Raw genomic sequence first — 19,591 nt, forward strand, 5'->3', positions numbered from 1 at the left:
TAGGGGCACCATGGGCTCTCACAACCCTTTGCACTGAATCTTATTCAGCTCCCTATTCTGCACAAAGTATGAAGTTGAGAAGACGATTGAATGTCATGGAGAAGCGTGCCATACCTTGCGCTCACTTAGGCTTCAGATCTGGCCCTTCCCCCAATTTTCCTTCCACTTCCACAGTGACATGAATTCAAAACTAATTATAATGCAAGAATAATTAACTGCAAACTCCTTTTGCAAACTTATATGGATTGCTTTGAACCTAAAAAAGAAAAACATGGGTGGCTCACATGTTGTAGGGTGCTTACTTTGGTTCAAGAGCCTCCCCTCCCCCTTTCCCCCGACTACCAATCACTTCTGAAGTGCTCCAAATTCAGAGTTAATTACAATACAATATGAATAGCAACCCCTTCTGCAAGTTTTCCGGATTGCTTCACATGCCATGAATGTAAGGGAAAAAAACGGAAACGAACAAGTTCAAAAATTGCAAGAATGCACCAACCAAGGGCACTCACTTTGACTCCCCTCCCCCCTCATTTAACTATCACAGGTGCTATGAATTCAAAGTCAATTATACAATATTTGCTGTTAACTCCTTTGATAGGGAAAATTTTAATATAATTAAGATTTTGGTGAAATCTGCAAATTGTTATCAATTATCAGTTCACTCAGGCAAAATTAACAAGGCCAAAAAAAATTTTTTTTTAGAGCTCTGAATATATTATTATCATTAGCATACAAATGAACTCACACCTATTAGACTATAATGATTTAGTACAGTTAAGGAGTGACACAAGCTCGGAGCATAAAACAATCGAAATGGAACAGCTTACAGTTAATAGGGTCAATGACTACTGATTGCGAGTAGTTGGCGATAGACAAACGTGTCATTTCAATTTTTTTCTAGGAAATGGGGGAGGGGGGAGTGTGCAAAGGCTGACACTGGTCGCTCAAATTCTCACGAGCCCCACAGAGCATAGGAGCAGTGACTAAACATCTTCCCACCCATCCTTTCCCCTTTTTATTTTTTTTTTATAAAACTAAAAACTAAGACAGATGAAGGTGAAATTACAAATTAAATGAAAAGGATTATATTCTTTCCTGAGATAAAATGGATTTCTTAGATCATTAAATGGTTGTATTTTTTACAGATTTTCTCACGACATTTTTATTGTTTGCAATTTCTACCTCACAATTTAAAGGGGCGGCTCTGTTTACATTTTACTCGGGGTTGCTTTAATGTATCCAGGTTACCATGCTGTTTAATAGAACGTGCTCGTTTTTATTTCTCATTTTACCAATGTACTGTAATTGGTTTTGTTCGGCGATCCTAACCTGTCGACCATTGAGTAACCGGTTGCTAACCGCTGCGTTCTATCATCAACCGGTTACCGTATCAATATGATGATTAGTTGATTGAAGCACGTGATCATTAGATGTCACTTGATCCATTAACCGGAAGCTACCAGTTGAGCTCGTCGAACGCAAGCATTCCTTGCGTTCGACGAACCTCACCGGTCGACCGATTACTAACCGCAGCTTTATATCATCAACCGGTTACCATTCTAAGAAGTTGATTGGAGTACGTGATCATTACCTGTCACGTGATTAACTAACCGGTAACTACCGTAACGTAAGCATTGAGAGCGTTTCAAAATTTGCCGCCGGGAATATTGGGCGCCGGAAACATTGGGCGCCGAGCATTTTAGGCCCCGGGAATACTGGGCACAATATGCTCGGCGCCCAAAGTTCCCGGCGCCCAAAGTGCTCGGCGGCCAAAGGTCCCGGCGCCCAAAATGCTCGGCGGCCAAAGTTCCCGGCGCCCAAAATGCTCGGCGACCAAAGTGCCCGGCGCCCAAAGGTCTCGGCGCCCAAAGTTCCCTGCGCCCAAAATGCTCGGCGCCCAAAGTTCCCGGCGCCCAAAATACTCGGCGCCCAATATGCGGCGCCCTATTTACGGCGCCCAATCTTCCTAGACCGTCCTGTAGTTTGAAATTGTCTCCAAAGTCGTGAAACGATGCTGTTAGCAATTTCGAACTCTGCAGCCACACTTGTCACACTGCGGCCTTCCTCCAACTTCCCAATGATTCGACCTCGGGTAAAAGCATCCAGATGTCGTCTAACAGATTGATTATTTGCCATTTCTCGCCGAGGCAGCAACTCGGTGCGATTTTAACTGCTATACGGCGTGCAATCTCTTTGCCAGAAATACTGATCTTACACCGACAACATGCTTTATACTACTCAGACACTCCCCCATTACGTCTGCCTGCATATCTGCGCATGTGCTATCGTACATCACCTTACTTAATCTCCTGATTGGTCTTTCTGTCCGCTCTGCCACTTCTTTCAGCTGATATGCTAATTTTTCGACTTCGTCTTTAATTTTTGCACACCAGCGTAGCTTTCTCCCAAACCACAAAGGCGAATTTTTCCAGTACTTAGCATTGATATTCAAAATGTAAACTCACGGTTCACGTGGTTTTTCCTAACCTCGAACCCAAATCGTGAATAGACCCCATTATTTGAGAGGAGAAGCAAAAATTATAGAGCTCTGATTGCCGTTTCATTTGCTGTGCATAATGTAATATAGTATAAAGTTTTGCATAAAGGGTAAAAAAAAAAGAAAAAAAAAAAAAAGCTAACGTAGAAGTGGGGTAAAACGGTGCTGCACCTAAAACTATGATGGTTCACGATCATTTCAATTTTTTAAAAACCATTTCATTATAAATTTAAAATTTAAAGGGAAAATACTCCATATTATTCGGATACAAATCAAGTCAAGTTTAAAATTATTGTAAGTTTTTCGATACACGATTGAAATGCATCACAGTCAATTATTTAAAGCAATTGTATTTTAGTATTACTTCCTAAGGTAGCCAAAGAATGAATTCAATTCATGCATTGTGTGAGCATAATGAATTAATTTTTTTCTTCCTGTCATGATAGAAAAATAAGTTTTTCTATTCTTCCTTGTTTTGTGGAATATGGAATCGGTGACCATTTCCGCTGAAGAAAATGAGGCATTTACTAATAACAAAGATTCACAAGACAAGAAGATTGAAACTGACGAAATTGCTAGTGATCGTGAATCATCCGTTGACTCTTTTCACACCAATAAATCTGAGTTTTCGAATACAACAGGAACCGAACTTATCGATGTCGATGACATAGAGTTGTCCGATGAAGAATCATGGTAAATATTGACGCTCTTTTCCCCTCGTGTTTTGTTTTCCTTTGTAACTGAAATTAACAAGACTTGAATCAGAATCGAATGATGTTTGATGATATTGTAAAACAATTTAGAGTATGCCATAAATAATTTCATTAGTTTTCTTGTAACAGTTGTTTTTGTCGAAAAGGATCATAAATTGAGTATTAATTATGGATATTAATCACAAATGTTACCCAATATTTTTATCATTGGTTAAAATAGAGTATACAGAACTTTCTAAAAAGCATACCTGGTCTTAGTAAGTGCTTCAGTGTAGGTATTGTTTTTTAATATTTGAAGCAATAGTATGAGTACATGTGTCAGTGTTTGATATTCTTTTTCAGCCCAAGATTATTAGACTATTCCACAACCTTCAACGGAAAATAATAATAAAAAGAAAACATATGTGTAATATGAAAACACTAGCTTTCTTTAGTTTCGTTGTTCTATCCTCTTTTGTTTCAAAACTAAATGAGGGCGAGAAATATCCACCTTCTTGAACTTTATCATGAAAGTTAAGGAAATAGTCATCCCTTGCCACTTTGCACTTCAAATTTCTCAGCTTCACTCTTTTGCGGATTTTTCAAATGTATACATAAGCCTTTTCTAATGGCCTCATCAAATTTTCCTTCTTAAACGAGGTTTCTTTTTTCTTGACGAAAGCAAGTTCTTCCCTTGTCAGGGGATTTTTAGTAGTGCTACAGCAAGCTTATAGGAAGGGGGCAGGAGAGATTTGTGACATCTTAAACGGAATATTAAAGATCGCTACCGTTATTCATATTTTAACCTCTTAAACACTTACAGCAGGCTGCCAATCCCAATATTATCGTAAGAGGATGAAAATAATGCTAAAGCAGGGGAGATACGTTTAGATAGGCCAGTCCAGTGGTTGGAAGTAGCGCGCTACATGTAGCGACGCAACTGTAGTAGCTACATTTTTTAGTAGTTTTCAAAACTACTACTACACTACTTCTACACTACTTTTCAAAAAAAGTAGTGTAGCATGTAGTTCAATACAGAAAAAAGGAGTTTGTAGCGATTTCTGAAAACTACTTAAAAATAAAATTTAAAAGAAGAAGAAAAACAAAGTTTCAAACAAATCTGACTGGTGCAAGTCTTACGCGAGTAAAACTAGTAACCAATGAGATTCGAATACTCTGAAAGATACGAGCTGACCTCAGATTGACGCCATTAGTTTGTTTGGCATCGAACTTTTCACATTTCCCCAATATTCACCTTGAATAGAGCATGGCTTAGAAAGAAAAGAATAAGCGATAACTCAATGTAGTACCGCGTTTCATGAGCTCTCATACAAAGGGAAAGTGGGGGCTCAAGCTTCCCCACCCCTTTAGAAATTAGAACTTCCTTGCTTTTATTACTTTTTTCTTCACAAAAATGTGAAAACATTTCTTCTCCAGCCATTAATAAATGAGATATTAAAAATGTCAAATTTTAAAATGAACTGAAATTGGTTTCCATGTGAATATATCCTGCTAAACCATGGTAAAAATATCCCCCCTTCCCTCTTAAAACTTTGCATATTGGCACCCATACCACGTTTGTTTTCTGGCAGCTGAGAATGTCCCATGGATGAACATTTTAGGTGTCAATGAGATTATTGTGCCAATATCCACCTAATATAGAAGCTACTGTAAATGTTATGGAAGAGGGTGATATTGAACTGCCTTTTTTGGCCGGTTAACAACAGATGTTTCAGTTTTAAAGAAATGTATGATCACAGAACTTTTTCCATTTCTTGCAAAGCTCGTTGAGCAAAAAGCATTTAGTATCCATGTCAGATGTTATCTGCATAAACCGTCGAATCTCAACTTAAGCGAGGGATGCATTCTAAGACTCCTAGCGTAGATTGAAATTTCGCGTTGTAGAAAAAAGGGAAAAAATACGATTTTTTATTAGCATACCAATTATTTTGTGATATTTGAAAACATCCCTCAAACTATTTAAAACCATTTCTTTACTACCCCTCATGAAATTTAAACATAGAGAACTGAAACTTTACTGTATTTTTCAAAAATCTGTGTTATTGAATAAAAATACTGTTAGGTTGCATAAAAATCAGTGGGAGATAATGGTATAAAATGAAACAGTACGGTACGTATAGTATATAGCAATAAAAAAATGCAACACTACAATAGTACTGTGCAGTAGATACTGTAATTATATTCTACACACTTTTTAGCTGTTCAAGCATATCGAAAATCTTTACATTTCTTTAATTGTCACAGATTTCTATTTCTCCTTCTATTTTCAAACTTTAGATAAACAGCTGCTTATGTGAAATTATGCTTTATCAACTTCATATTTAGAATGAAAAAGATGCGTAGTGGCGATTTGTTAATTAACAAAGCAATGTTTCGGTTGGGGAACTTCCGCTTTCAGAGATGCTAAAGGGAAAGTCCATTCACGAAACTAATATTTTGTAGCCAGTTAAGAAGGTGATACTTAAGCCCCGCAATTCCCATCCAAAAATTTTCGTTTTATGGGTGGGAAATTCGCGTTAGCTCCAAAATTAATTACTCGCGAAAAGCTTATTTTTTTTTGACATTTCATGTAAATAGAATTGCCCTATCGCACGAGTATCGCATTGTAGTTTAAAATTTCACATTGAAGTAAAGTAAGCATTCTTAGTTATGTTTCATATTTCAGATATCCTCATATATATAATAGCGAATGATCGAGTAACGCTCCTGACGTCATCAACATTGAAACGTATGCCACGGCGTGATAATTTGAAAATATTTTTTTGGTTACGTTTGACATGCAGGGAAAAGCTATATTTCGACAAGGCCGAACTGGATCCGGTCACTTAACAGTTTTACTGATAAGACTAATTTAAGGAGAATGAAGAAATGAAAAAGTGATCAACAAAATTAACGGTATCTACTGGAGTTAGGGTTAAAATTTCAACCATCAAAATATCACCAGACAGGCAATTGCTTCATTCAAATGGAGAAACAATTTTCATCTGTCATACCATTACGGGTGACTTTATAGTTTATTAATATTTAACTTTAAATACTAGTACCATTTGGGATACTTTCCCACTTCTTTATTTTTTCTTTTCTATTGATTGAGTGTTGATATATTAACATGATAAAAGTCAATTACTAAATATTGTAAGTTTTTGAGGTTATTCGGTGAAATTGAAAAAATGCTTTTATTTCATTTTGAAGCTCAAAATCAATTAGTTAGTTCCAGAAAAAAAAATCCTGTAAAATTAACTGAATGAAAATTAAAGTCTTTCACTTTTGTTTAGAGAAGATGGTTTTCATCATCTAAATCAATTTTTTGTACATGTAAGTCTGTATAAAAGTTAGAACAAACTATGATTGCATCTATTTACATTTTCAAGCAGCCGAATTGCGCTTCTTGAATGAAATATTCAATGTCAGGAAAGGATTAAAAATTTTAAGTTTGAATTCCTTCAACTTTTAAATCCTTTCCTGCAGCACATATGCGTGAAAATCGTTACACATGTTTGGAATGACAAATTGGCTCAGCAAGCGATAGAAAGAATAAATAATTCATGGTAATATTCCATGTTCATATGATTCAATTTATTAACCTAAATCATTTTTTGAATTTTTTCGTTCAATCCTCAAACGGTGTACAAGTATATGCATTTTGTATAATTATATTTTTAAAAGTAACTAAAAGTAGCGAAATAGCGACTACTTTTCAAAAGTAGTTTGTAATTGCTACATTTTGAAAAAAGGAGTTGTAGTTAACTACATTTGTACTAAAGTAGTTGTAGTTTGCTGCAAAAAAAAAAAAAAAAAATGGTTTTTCCGACATTTCAAAATTTTTCATGTGGGGCAAAGAATTTTGTGTTTTCATACATTTTATAAGGAAAAACAAAGTATGCACAAAAAGGCCTACTTTCATTATGTTCCTGAAATCCATAAGAGGTCAATGATCCCTCCCCCTCACCCCTCTGATCATCCAAATGACGTGGGCCTGCATTTAGGCTGTGAATTCTGGGGGACCTACAACAGCAGGGGTCTGAGAAAGAGGTGGAATGTTTTCCCAAAGCAAACAGTGGGTTAGGGGTATTCCATTTGAAAATTTTGAAAACTTACTTTTAAAATGCAAGTTTTTAGTTGATTTCAGAGCAGGTCCGGATTTGGAAATGTGGAGGCCCCGGAGCAACAAAGGAGTGGAGCCCCCTGATCAGCGTTCGAAAAGATCATCATATTTTCGAAAATATTTGATACTTTGATATCCAAACATTTTGATATATATATATATATATATATATATATATATATATCCGATATTTTTGACCCGTGAAAGTTGGGATATTTTGTAAAAATTTTATTGTGTGGGCCCCTTTGTTGTGGAGGCCCCAGTGCAGTAGCCCCGCCTGCCCTCCCCTAAATCCAGCCCTGTTTCAGAGCAGATTTTATAGCACACAAATTAGTTATGCGCTGATTAATGGGCCACTTTGCTGATTAGTTACCAAGCAATGTAATGATAATTTAATCGGGACTCAAAATTTATTTTGCTGAAATGTATATTTCATTGTACTGCAATGAGATTTCACTGTATTTTCAGTTAAAAAATACAAAAATTTTAAAATTTGGTGGTGAAATGGTCTGTATGTACTACTGAATATATTGTTGAATGATTCCTACCAGATTTTACACCCTGTAATAATGTTTAATAAACTAAACCAGGAGTTTGTAGCAAATGAAAATAATATTGCCAATCATAATTACCATGCATTCACAATCAACATTCTTTTCTTTTTAGTTGAGACCTACCAAGTACTTGGTAAAAACTCCGTACTCGGCCAAATTTTGATCAGATGCTCGGCCAATACTGAGTAGTTGTAAAAAAATTGAATTTGTTTAAGGCAGACTTTGCAATTGATAAAAAAGTGCAAGCATATAATAATATACTGCAATCATTTACAAGTCTAATTTAAATTTTGAGGACAATGGAGTTTGTTATGCTTAACTGGAGTAAATCATTATTGGGATTTTATTTATCTTATTAACTTTGGGGATCTTAAGATCCCAAAAGTTAATAAAACTTATATATTAAAAATGGGGCAAAAAGAAAAGTAAAGAAAATATGAAATTTTTATATTAAATGGATTTTTGCTACAAACAAAAACTTTTTATAAGGTATGTAAAAATACCTTTGCTTAAAACATAAACAGCAAATGAATCATGTCAAAAGCACATATGTACAAGAACAATGCAGACACGTGTTTTGGAACTACAAGGAATGCCTTTTGTCAATGCACAAAATGTGAGCTTAAAGACATCCAACAAAAGTCGGATTTTTTTGTCAGATGTCTTTACATTCATTAGCTCACATTTTATGCACTGAAAAAGATGTTCCTTGTAACGCAGAAAACACGTGTCTGTAGTGTTCCTACACATTTGTACTTTAAACGTTGTTTTATTTGCTTTTCAAAATTATATATATTTGGCGGATATAATGGATAAAAAATAGTTTGTTTTAATTCTAACTTGATTAATCATACCCTTTTATTTATTTGTTTATTTTTAATTTGAAAAATAACTTTTTTGTAAAATTTTTGACTGAAACAAAATCTTTTAAATAATGTGTAATTGCATTTCAGCAGAAACTTTTAAAAAGTATTATATGGACATGAAGGTTTATACCACTATTCCAATGAGTACGAAATTCATCACTTGTGTGTCGGATGTTCTTCTTAACACATAATTGGTACTCGGTACTCGGCCGAGTAGTGAAAGGCCGAGTACTCGGCTACCCGGCCAAAGCAGGGTTGGCAAAAACCCAGGTTTTTTAAAAAAAGCCCATGGACCCAGGGTTTTTTGGGTTTTTTTAAATAAAACCCAAAAAAAACCCAACTAAAGTTGGGTTTTTTAAAAGAAATGTGGGTTTTTTTGTCTTTTTTTAGGGAAAATTGGGGTACTTGTAGCATAAGTATATGGACAAAGTGCAAAAATTGTCTTCAGGTAAAAAAAAGCTTTAAAACTAGTTAAATTTCAGTGTTTTCTGAAGAAAAGTATACAAGACGAAAAAACCCAAGAATGGTGAAGTTTTAGATTTTTTAATTTTCATTATTACCAACAGTTAAGGCAAAGTTACTTCTCAAGTGATAAAATCTATTTTTCGTTTTTAATTACTTTTTTTTTTTTTGCATTTTACTTTATTGTATTTCGTTTTGTTATGCAAAACTACTGTAGAACCTCAAGTAGTTTAAATCCCTTTTTACTGAATTCCAGCTTAATCAAGACATTTCTTTGAATTTTATGTTGCTCGTTGTTCTATTTCTGTGTACAGAGTAAGAAATATTAAACTTTTTCATAAGATAATGAAAATACTGTACCTGTTCTGTTTTCTGTCGACCGTTTGTAAAATCTGTTTATTTCTAAAAAATATACCTTGTGTTTATTCGAGATTTGTGACGTGTTGGTTAGCAGAAAATAATTCACATGAAAGCCTTTTAACTAGATTAGTTTCCTCTGTACAATCTACAGATATTGAGAAAATCAGACGTGACAGGACTTGGTCAAGATAATTTGATTTATTTATTGACCAGTTAAAGAAAAAAGTTAAATATATTTATTTAAAATCTTTGAAGTATTTTTTTTTTCATGCCGTTAAGAGTTACGAAATACTATTAAAGTTCAGAATTCATTTTTTATGTTCATTGTCTGTGGTGAAGAACAAATAAAAAAGAAGTTTTAATTGTAAAAGTATTTAAATTAATTATTTTTTTAAAAAACTTCTCAGAAAATTTAAAAAACCCAAAAGTGGGCTAAATAATGGGTTTTTTTTAAATGGGTTTTTTCAAAAAACCCATTGGGTCCAACCCAATTGGGTCCAATTCTTCCAACCCTGGGCCAAAGTGCTACTCGCTATGTCTCTACTTTTTAGAAATGCTAATTTCATCATAACCTCTTTATCAGAAGCAATATTAATGCAGTTGATGCTTGATTTTGATAAACCATTCTTCCACCATTGTTTTTCTGAAACATGATTTCAGCAGGTAAATTGTAAAAAAGAGAACTATGATAAATTGCAGCAAAACGTCAAAGAAAGTGCTGTACACAAACTTGAAATTGAAAAGTTTATTTTGTGAAATGTATATTTTATTCATTTGGTGGTTTTCTTCCTCAATGGGAGGGATATAACCCAAGGGTAGGAGTTATCCTAAAATTCCTAAAATTTTAATTTTGTCCTAAAATTTTCATTTTTTTTATTCCATACTTGCATGCTAGAAAAAAAAAGAAAATTCAACCTAAAAATGAAGCTTTGCATGATGTATGCCTATGTTTTAGGATAAAATGAACTTGCTAGACCCTAGGAAATTTTCTCTAAAAAAGAAAGCAAGAAAAACCTTTTGTGCTGCTGCTTTTTTTCTGCAGAAGGCAGGGGGGATGCATTTAATCATAACATATGATCAGTATAAAGCTGTTTGTTTTATCTATACTTTTTAACTCTTGCAGCCATTTTTCTTCTTCAAAAAAGATATAAAAAAAATAATGAAGAAAATAAAAACAGCTGCGCAGTAGGCGTTGCAGGAAAAGAGTTAGGGTAGGGGAACAGGATCTGATATTTTTGATTTTTTCCCCCTTGAAAAGAAATGAAAAATATGTTAACCATGTTAGCTGAGATGTTGCTTTTTAATCTGGTTAACATAGGAATTTTTCGTTTGCATATTGTGCATAATGCTGTGTGCAAGGGAGTTGTAAAACTTTTGCTTGACATAGATAAATTTACATTAGACATTCATCAATGGTTTAAATTATTTCCAACCAGGTGGGAAGATTTTCATTTCTTGCAAGTTAAATTGCTTGAAGCTTTGGTTGATCATGTCTTTTTATGACATGTTGATATTTTTGATTTTTTGGTGATGTGGAAGGTGATTTCACTCTTGGGCTTGTATGTAATCGATTGAATGTAGCAGTATGTAGTCATTGAACATTATTTCTTAAAATCTGTTCAGTATGAAGGTGGTAATTTAGATAGATAATAGATATAAAACTGCAAGTTCATTGAAAGATCCATTTACTCTTGTACTCTTACATTTTGTCTCATTTATCTCTGACCTGCTTAAAAAATATGTACCACTTTTACAGAAAGAAAGCCTAGTTTATTTTTTGTACCTAAAATTGAAAAAAAAACTATTACAAGTATATTTTTAAAGTTCATGAAATCTAAAGTAGTGGGAGACAAAAATGTATATTTCAGTAATAAAATGTTAATTTGTGTTCTTATTATAAATTCAAATTAATTGGAAAAGTTTCCTTTAAATTGCTTCATAATTCTAACCCAGATTCAAATCGTAAGATAAAATATTTCTACTTCATAATGTTTCACTGTGTTTAAGAATAAAAGATTGAATGCATTCTGTTATAGTTTTCAAGATTGAATTTGGAACTTTTGATCACCCACTAGAAAAATCAAGCTTATAAATTACATTAAGGTTATCAAAACTTGATATTTGTCTTCCTGAAAAGTTTTAAAAATTTTGAAATCACTACTCTGATCTCTGGTTTAACCCCTAAAACCTTCCCCTTGGATACAAGCCTTGGTTTAGCTACTACCTTATTTATGTTGTCATTGGAATTGGAAAACTTTTTAATTCTTTTGTATGATCAGTAACAGTAATGCAAATTTCATTTATTTTGACTATCATTCTACAAATTAATGCTATGATAATTAAGTTTTGTTGCAACACCTAATTTAAAATGTCTGTCTTAATGTGTTCATGAATTTTTAGGTTGTACCAATCACCTAAAAAAGTTTCAGTGGAAGAAAAGTCTCAGAATACTTATAAATGGTTACATAAAGATGTTGAAGAGATGGATGACAAAGAACTTCAAGTTACAAAGAAAGCTCTTGTCAGCAAGCTAAAGCAGCTGCAAATTCATAGTATGCTTCAATGTTGTGTGCAATTTTATGAATTGTATAAGTTTAGAATTTATTTAATGGTTCAACTTTAGGAGTTTTTTGAGGAAATTCAGGGTTCGTACGCTCCGGGAATTCCGGGAAAACCGGGAATCGTCAGGGAAAATGACACTGTCAAAAATGTCAGGGAAAAGTCAGGGAGTTTTCAAATTTTGTCCTCCAAATTTTTTTTTCCATTTTTTTTCCCAAGGAATTAAGTACCATGAGATCTAGTCTTCGTTTTTATTGTGATTTCACGAAAAAGATTGTAAATTTTTATCTAAACCGACGCTGGCACTTAAAAACTGCGATCGAGAAATGAACGTTTTTTTTTTTTCACAACGAAAAATGCGCCAAAAGAGCGAAGATTTTCTTACATGGAGTGAGTGAGGGGAACGCATTTCTTTCTACTGCCTAAAGTTTTAGATGGGTTGCCACAACATTCTATTCGGTTCAAGGTTCGTACGCTCCGGGAAAACTTGGAATTATCATGAAAAATGACATTCGGAACTCCAGCGCTCGAATACGCTACCTTGCGGTGATTTATAAAACTGCGTCTGCACCTAAAACATTGCCACGTTGCGCATCACGTGTGTCTGTTGACGTAAACACAGGCAGTTTGTTCTGAGTATTTATTAACGCAATCGATGTGTCTTAGTTTGCTTTCAGCTACAGAAATTAATTCGTCCCCTAAGAGTATTCTCGAGCTTCTCAAAATAATGTTAGTTTTCCTCATTTCTTTCAAAAAAGTATTAAATGGTGGACGCGTAAACAAGAAAACTCTGGATTAACAAAATTGGATAACGTTATACCAGGTAAAATTTTTTATTGTTTTGTATGAATTTGTAAGAATACGAGTTTTTTTTAATCTTAAATTAATTTAACTAATCATATTTTACAGCAGCATTTAGTTGGAATGGACAGTATGCAAAATATTTTCTTGAATTAATTATCGTAGAACAAAATGAAAAATGTTTAACCGAGAAAGAATTTACTTTATTCCTTTTATTCTCAGCTGAAAGGTTTCGCCAAATTTGTTTAGGGTTATATTAGTTTTAGTATTGTGCAAGCAAAGTAGCCTTGGCGAGTTTTCGCGTTTTTAGTTAAACCATTTTTAATTTTTATCATGAGTGGAATAAAATGATAGTAAGATTACAGAATTCGATAAGTAAAAAGAAATAATGGTCAATCAACTGAAAAGAAAACTACCACCATATATAAACTGTGAGTAAACATTTTATTTATTTTGTTCTGAGTGAATTTGAATAAATATCAGTTTTTCAATTCGATGAAAAAAAAACGAACTTGACAACATTGACTGGACACTTTTCCTTAACCTAATTCCACATAAATGATTTAAATAACCTTTGTTACTACAGTATCCTACTGAAATAGACAGTATGCAAATAAATTTTCTTGAAAATATTTATCGCAGAACAGATTGAAAAATCCAGAAAGAACGTTAAGAATTTGAACAATAAAAAATAAAAGCTCGCCAAAAATCTGTTTATAGGGTTATGGTTTTCAAATTGTGTGAAAGAATAATGTATCTGACAAGATTTCGCATATCAGGTAAATCATTTCCATGACGAATGAATTAAATGCATGATTTCTTTGGATATCCAATCATATAGTCATAGAAATAAATTATCTAGTGTTAAACGTTACTCTTGACAGTCTGCCACGCATGTGCACTATGTGACAAAAATGTCAACAAATGCTGGAAATGTCACGAAACTGAACTTAATATGTACTAATGTATAGAAAAAACGGTACAAAATGAAAATGCCGTTCGAAGCGAACCAAAAATTTATGAATACCGAATTCAACATCGTGAAAATGGCTGCTTCAGAACAACTTACTGTGTGTTCTGCATTAATTGTTTACTTTCGTAATACTTTTTGGTTTCTAATCTCTTTCTATATGGGTCAGAATAACCAAAAGACTTTGAAAAATCTTTTCAAACGAATAAAGCGAAAAAATCATACATACAAACAAAAATCACAACACTTTTAGCATTTTCTTCGTTACCACATGCGTTTGTTTTAGTTTTCAATTCCGCCATTAGACAGTGACTGCAGTGCCCCCTATAGTTCGTTGGAGTTGCGAATAGTCAAAAATGTCAGGGAATTTTCCAAATGTGTCCCCAAAATTTTTCTTTTCCCAATTTTTTCCCAGGGAATTTGGTTTTAAGAGATCTAATCTTCATTTTTATCGATGTGTTTAAAAAAAATTGTAACAATTTTAAAGCAATGAAAAAAGTGGCGACCCAAAAAATATTCAGCATCCGCCATTTTTGGCTCTCAGTAGTTCCCAAGGGAAAAAAAATCAGGTGAACAGCAATTATGCACAAACTCAAAAGGAGAGAAGACAATTTACTGCTTCGGAAGCACAACCTGTAGATGGGAAGGTCGATCGGGGAAAATAGTTTTTTTTTTTTTTGATCGGAAAATCATTTCAGCTACGTGTGAAACGTAGTCGCCATCTTTGGTCACTCACAAGATGGATGTAGATACGATCCTAAAATGCCTAAGTTTCTAAAAACAAAGCAGAATTGGATGTTTTCTTTAATTGAAAACTGATGAGAATAACAAAAAATGGTCTACAAATTGTTTTTCTATTGTTATTTAAAATAATTTTTTTGAGAAATGAAAAATTTTGTTCTTAAAACTTAATCTTATCCTCACTGCCTCGGACGCAAATGTGATAAAAACTTTTCAATGAATTGTAGTTTCATGAAGATTAATTATTTTTTAATTGTCTTCATGCGACAAATTAAAAAAGTTATTTCTTATTTTTGGGCATAGCCGCCATATTTGGTCATTCCCAAGATGGAAGTACACAAGACTTTTTAAGTGCCTAAGTTCCCGAAAACGGCATTGGATGTTAATTGCAATGCAAACTATTGAAAACAACACAAATTGTGTCTTTTTTTCCGGATAATTTGTAATTATTTTCTGGAAAAATGCAAAATTTAATCTTCATAACATTTTTTTGTTTTAATTGATTTAGACTCTTATGTACTAAATACTGACTATTTTGCTTTTATTGTATCCTTTTAAGGATTATTAATTATTTATTACTACTTTTATACTAGAAATCCAAAAATCTACTTATTATTTTAAATTTTTCACTTTGTCGCCATATTTGATCGTTTGCTTTGTAGACTTAAACTTCCAGAAACAGAATTGGATGTTTATATCAATGAGTAACATTGAAACTAACATTAAAATGTGCAAAAAGTTGTGAATTTTTGAAAATTAACTAATACTTTCTGGAAAAGAAAATTTGAAATTTTAATGTAAGCGTCCTTTAATAGTGAAAAAAAAAAAAAGATTATTGGCATTGGCCTATGATCGGCGGATGTTGATTTTTGTTACTATGCATTACATGGTATGCCAATTGATGCAACAAGTTAACCATATTTATACTAAAATTTAGCTTTGCATTTTGCTCAATATGTTTTGTGTAACCTACTTATAAGAAAATAAAAAGTATTGTAAACCAAAAGTGGATGCTAAAAGGTTTCTGCAGGACTACAGCAAAACGCTATAATATTATGCGTGACATCAAAAAAACGCTAAAATAAGTTGAAAGTACTCTGTTTTAACAAATAGTAAACAAATTATAACAATTTTGAACAAAATGTTTAAAAAAAACTTAAAATTTTGACAGAGAAAACAAAGGAAAAAAAATCCAAGTTTTTTGTTTTTTTTTTTTTTAATCTAAGGGGAGAAGTTTCATTTCTTCTGCATTGCTACTTTAAACAATTTTAATTATTTTGAAAATATTACTATTTAAACTTAAATTTTTAATGAAGCGAGTAACCTGGAATTTTCTAAAAAACAACCTGGAAAACCTGGAAAAGTCAGGGAACTTTTTTTAACCAAAAGTGTATGAACCCTGAAATTTGCTAGGCTCATTTATTTAATGAATTGCTGAAATTAAGATTGTTTAAAAAAATTTTTGAAAAATAGATTTGCGAGTACACACAGAATATTTAAAATATGTACAGTTTGTAAATAACCTTTATTAAATAATATGTTATTGTTTCTGATTCCCTTGATCTGGACCAAGTCCAAAAGATCATACCACATGAGGAGACCAATGACATTCATCAATTGTCCTACAGAGGTGTCAATACAGTCTATTTTGTTTGATAATAGAGTTTCTTTCAAACACTTTGAAAGAAAACTAAGCCCAAAAAATCTCAAAACCCCTATTGAGCTTAGCATAAGCATAGCCAGAGGCGAGGGGACTAGCAAGGGGCAACTGTCCATCCTTTAAATGGTGTCTCCAAATTTCACTTTCCTCCGTAAAGTCACCAAAGATGGTTCGGGTATAGCTACCATTCCATTCCCAAATGTCTCAACGTACAAGAATATGGCTTAAAATTGTTTTTGAAACTTCAATGTCTAAAATTTTCTGGGACAACTTCTGAATTATAACTATTCTTCTTACATCATTAAAGATGTCTAGAAACGTGTTTCTAGGACTTCATTCCCAAAAAGCTTCCGAAGAGAGTATCTGAATTTTCATATCCTTAAGATCAGAAATCACCAAAGATAATCTAAAATTGCATTTTTAAAAGTAATTTGCTAGAGAAAAAGCCATTGATGTCTCTGAAGATTATCTAAAGTTGATTTCAGTTTTGAAAAATAATTGGAGAAGTGAATCGCAACCCCCTTTTCACTTTATTTTACTAAAATTGACTGCAGTTGTGAATTTTGAAAATTTCTCTTTAGGTGGACTTTGAAACCTATCCTCCAATCACCAATAGAGATTGACTAAAACCTCTAACACCAATAGAGATTGACTAAAACTTCAATTCGGAAAAACATCCGGGCAATATCACTCAATCCGCCAATCGCCATCCCTCTTCTGATTCAAACACAGTCTAAAAACTTTTAAGGACTTGTAACTTTTGGTATCTATCTTTTGGCATGAGGAGGCAGCTAAAAAATGCTATCTTATTGGGTCTTGGCTTGCCCCTCCTTAACTTGAAAGTTGGCTGCGCTCAGAGGCGTGCACATGGGGTCACCAGGGATACCACGGTTCTTCCATTAGCTCACAAAAAAAAAAAAAAAAAAAAAAAAATATCAACAAGGTTAAAAGTCTGGAGCAACATAATGTTTTGCTGTGGCTGACTGGCAAAGAAGCTTCTCCTAAGCAGCTTCTACCTCACACACACCCAGCTTTCATCATTTCTTCTTGTATGCATTTCATTTATGCTATGATAGTTTAAAAAAAAAAAAGTTTCCATGCAACAGTGCTGCAGAGAGGAAGAAGTAATGTTTCTCAAAATCAAGTCAGACTCTAAATTTGAATACGCGTGCGCGAGCTCTTTTTGACACCCTTTATTTGAATTTTTACCCCCTTTTTACACGAAAAAAGTTCAAAACATTTGAACACTTAGTAAAAATCTCAAGGAGTATCATGCTTTTCATGAAATGCTCGTGTGAAAATTTAAGGTCTCAGTGGCTATGGCATCCCTGCTGAACTTAGAGGATAGCATCCTCCCTCCATACCATTGCATAGAAATTCATTATTGAAAATAACATAAGCAATACCTTGTGAAATTATTAGAACCTAATTGTAAGTAAATTATTCATGCAGAAACTGGGGGATTTGGGGAATTTTTCCATTAGAAAAGTCTTGAAATTGTAGTACAGTAGATCCTTGTTTTACACGGGTTTATTTTGCGCGGTTTTGATTATACACAGTTTGAGATTTGTCACCTTTATTTTTTTTTACGCGGATGGGCCAATGCAAGCATAAAACTGTCTCCAATCCAATTGTCCAAACTCTTAAGGATTGCAGATTACGCATAATAAACTGCATTTTGGCGAGCTAATAATCGATCTTGGGCCACTGGAGACATTTTATGTGATTGGTTTCTGAGCTCTTTCCAGAAGTAAAGTTATTAAACTCACACAGTTCAGAACTCACTGGAAGAAGAGCTTTTAGGAGTGACAAAGGAGACCCAAAACCTACGAAGCTACCGACGTTGGTGACGCACAAACAAAAACGTTCACACTGAAAATTTTGAGCCATTCCTAGACAATAGAAATGATCTTTCTGATTCGTTAGTGAAGGAAGATTCTATCATGGAAATGTCACAAGTGATCATAGATACATTAATGCTCTGCAAAGAATTGCAGAGAAAAATTCTTAATGACTGCCAAAAGACTATCATAGCCAACTCCTATTTATAAACAGAACACGAAATTGATCTAAGTTTTCTTTATGAATGTTGTGCATAAAAGTCAATATAAGTCACTAGAATGAAGTGTTTTGTTATCTGCAGAACCAAACCCCCACTACTATTAGGTCTCAATTACGCGGCGTTTCCATGGAACCTAACCCCCGCGTAAAACGGGGGTCTACAGGATTCGTTCGGGTCATGGAAATCTTGGAAAGTCATGGAAAAAAAAAATAAACCAATTTCAGACCTAGAAAAGTCATGGGAAATGAATACTTTTGTTAAAAGTCTTTGGATTTTTTTTAAAGTCATGGAAAAATGTCCTGGTCAAAGAGAAAGTAACAGTAGCTTAAAGAGCATTAGAAATCTTGAATGGTTTAACATCATTGCATATAAAAGCTGTTAAAACTTGAAAATTGAATGATCCCAAAAACAAATCTGAATTTTGAAATCCCAGTGCATCCACTTCTGTAGTAGCAGCCCTTCTTCTTTTTCAATGTGATTTTACTGCTTAGACATCGCTAGTTTTGAATTTATCATTGCAGTCGAGTCCCGACTTACGCGAGGGATGCGTTCCAAGACTCCTCGCGTAAGTCGGAATTTCGCATTGTGGAAAAATATATGCTTACAAATTTTTTAAAGCATACCAAATACTTATAAACACCCCTCAAACTGCTCTAAAGCATTCCTTAACTATACACTACAGTTTCTTGCATAAAGAACTAAACTTTTACTGTATTTAAAAAATAAAGAACTGTAATTCAACATGAAATACTTTAAAATGAACAAAATGAATGACGAATGGGAATAAAAGACGTAAAATGAAAATGAAAAACTATAATATTACAGTAGATACAGTATCAATATTTAAGAGTTAAAAAATGAAGATAGAGATGATTTATGCTCCATGATCAGATCGTTATTCTTATTATAGTTATACATTTTTAAATATGTTTGCTTCGCCTTTACAACGTTTCAATTTGTGGCAACATCTCCTCTTTCTGATCTGTTTATTAATACACAATACAAGAGCAGCTTCCATTTTCAAAATATTTTCTTTTCAAGACTGCTCTGCAAGCTTCAATATTGAAACTAAGTTCTGAATCTTTACAGATATCTTTTAGTTTTGACGTTTAATTGTAGGTATGGAAGATTCACTCATACTTTTTGTCGCGCTACCGTCGAAGTTTTGTAGTTGTTCAAGCATATCGAAAATTTTAGCATTTTTTATTTCTTTAAAATCAGACACCTTCTTTTTCATACCA

General features: G+C 33.4%; 1 protein-coding gene across 1 annotated transcript in view; it reads left to right on the plus strand.

Annotated features, from left to right (window-relative positions):
• The first annotated feature begins 2,618 nt into the window (after positions 1 to 2,618).
• Positions 2,619 to 19,591, plus strand: part of LOC129232933 (SLAIN motif-containing protein-like) — a 60,324-nt gene continuing 43,351 nt past the window's right edge. The window contains exons 1-2 of the mRNA XM_054867039.1: positions 2,619 to 3,190; positions 11,958 to 12,109. Of these exons, the coding sequence (XP_054723014.1) occupies positions 2,982 to 3,190; positions 11,958 to 12,109 (361 nt within the window). The 5' untranslated portion in view covers positions 2,619 to 2,981. The remainder of the gene's footprint in view (positions 3,191 to 11,957; positions 12,110 to 19,591) is intronic.

Source organism: Uloborus diversus, chromosome 1, assembly GCF_026930045.1.
Source record: "Uloborus diversus isolate 005 chromosome 1, Udiv.v.3.1, whole genome shotgun sequence".
NCBI lineage: Eukaryota > Metazoa > Arthropoda > Arachnida > Araneae > Uloboridae > Uloborus > Uloborus diversus.